The sequence below is a fragment of the Buceros rhinoceros genome, unplaced genomic scaffold (assembly GCF_000710305.1).
Source record: "Buceros rhinoceros silvestris isolate BGI_N320 unplaced genomic scaffold, ASM71030v1 scaffold40089, whole genome shotgun sequence".
Taxonomy (NCBI): domain Eukaryota; kingdom Metazoa; phylum Chordata; class Aves; order Bucerotiformes; family Bucerotidae; genus Buceros; species Buceros rhinoceros.
The window spans coordinates 18,995-20,828 of record NW_010432816.1 but is presented as its reverse complement, the minus strand read 5'-3'; the positions used below and the strand labels follow the sequence as shown (position 1 = coordinate 20,828).

The 1,834-nt window shown below is 44.3% G+C and overlaps 1 protein-coding gene across 1 annotated transcript in view; it reads left to right on the top strand.

The window, feature by feature from the left end:
- The first annotated feature begins 368 nt into the window (after window positions 1-368).
- The window catches only part of PITPNA (phosphatidylinositol transfer protein, alpha), a 17,267-nt gene continuing 15,801 nt past the window's right edge, over window positions 369-1,834 (top strand). The window contains exons 1-2 of the mRNA XM_010143901.1: window positions 369-412; window positions 803-833. Of these exons, the coding sequence (XP_010142203.1) occupies window positions 369-412; window positions 803-833 (75 nt within the window). The remainder of the gene's footprint in view (window positions 413-802; window positions 834-1,834) is intronic.

Here is a 1,834-nt window from a genome sequence, read left to right as displayed (position 1 = left end):
CCCATGGTAGCCATATCCATTTCGTATCTGTGTCTTGCTTTGGTTCCTTGTTTCAACATCAGCCTTACTGAAAGCAGAGGTCAAGTACTCATCCAGTTTTGGAGACATACAATCTTTTTAAAGGCCTTAACACACATGCACTTGTATCAGCTTTACATGTAGTTTTATTCTTGTCTTTTTTAAAAAAAATCGCAGCATGACCTCTGGCGGTTCTTGCTCGGTAGTCCAGTCAGTTGACTCGAAGAGGCACTCAGGAAACCACAGCGTGACAAAAAGTGACTCACCTAGAGAAACAGCAACACCTTCCTTTGCAGCTGGCTGGGAGAAAGGCTCCCGTGTAGTTCTCTAGGTAGTGTGTCCCCTGCGGGATGGCGCGTGCACGCAAATCCGGCAGCGGTCGTGACAGTCACAGGTCTCAGCAAAATCGCTGAAGCAGGTAGCAACGCTCTACAACAACTTGATGAGAAGTAAGATGTAACTGTTGAAAGGTTGTGAGAAGGAGGGTGCAGCTGTTGGGATGCGCTGTGGGTTTGAGGGCTGGGCAGGTGTCACTGGGAAGGGTCTGTGGGAATTTCCGTGTGAGGATTGCAGTTATGCTCCATCATGGATTGATTCTCTTTAAGGCTGTTGTGTAAATAGTCTGGGGACTGGAGAGTAAGCAGCAGGGATGGCAGCACTGGGTGGATGCTGGAATGCCGGGGGGAGAGGAGGGCAGTGTGGCTGCTGCTCTGAGGAATGTGTCACGGAACTTCTGCAGCTGCAGGGCTCTTTGTTAACATTCTGTTTCTGTATTCCCTTTCAGCCGCGTTATCCTGCCGGTGTCTGTGGAGGAGGTAAGTCCTTTTCTTCTTGCTTCCTTTCTTTAGGACTGTAAATAAACTTGTGATCAAAGCGGTTTGTATGAACAAAAACTGGAAAATGCAAGAGGGGGATATAGCTCTCTTCAGGACCCCTGTGGCTGTTACTCATTCACCATCTTCTTGACCAAATAATTGCATTTCTTTAAGCCTGAGGGTACTGATTATCTCTCCTATAAAGTACTTTCAGATGTGTTGATTACAAATCTTGACTTGTCAGACTGTTCTAAAGTGCAATTTCATTTTGATTAATACTATTGTTCTTTATTCTTTTTTTTTAGCATGAAGAGGTAGCTTTAGTACAAATTTAAATTACCCTTTAAAATGTATTTTGCTGGAACTCTATTGTTTTAAACTCGTAGACAAAGAGCAGCAATTTCTTCTGATTTGCAAGGCTGGCATAGCAAAAAAATGATTGTGTGTATCTTACTTGGGACTCGTTAAGACCTGTCTTCTCTAGCTTTTGCAGTTTTTTTGTAGTTTTTAATGGAGACGTTTTAATTGCCACACTGGCCATGGAGGAGCTGTGCAAAGGCTGGGGCTGGTTCCCTGCTGTTGCCTCTGGTTGCTGCAGCTTGGCTCTCCTTCCTCCCTTCTGCACTGAACATCTCCCTTGCGGAGAATCTGACCATAAAAACATTTCAGTTTTTTAGTGTTGATACTAGCAAGGTAGGTGAGAAATTGGAATGACTGAGTCTGTAGCAATGTAGTAGATTCGTTCTTCAGGATGGTTTTTTTTTTTTTTTTTCCCTTTGTGATCCTTGGCTGTAAGCCTTCAGTCTGTGAGCTCTGATCAAGGGCTTGTTCTAACTCTTAGGGAGAGCTGTGATAACAGCACTCTTGTTCATTTTCTTTCCCCTGAATGTAGCAGCTACTACAGAGGCAGAGGCAGCGGTGAGCTGGATCATGGCAGCACTGTTTTAAGCATATGCCTTTTATAACTCTCTAGTCTTTTGACAGAACACAGGTTAGAGCTT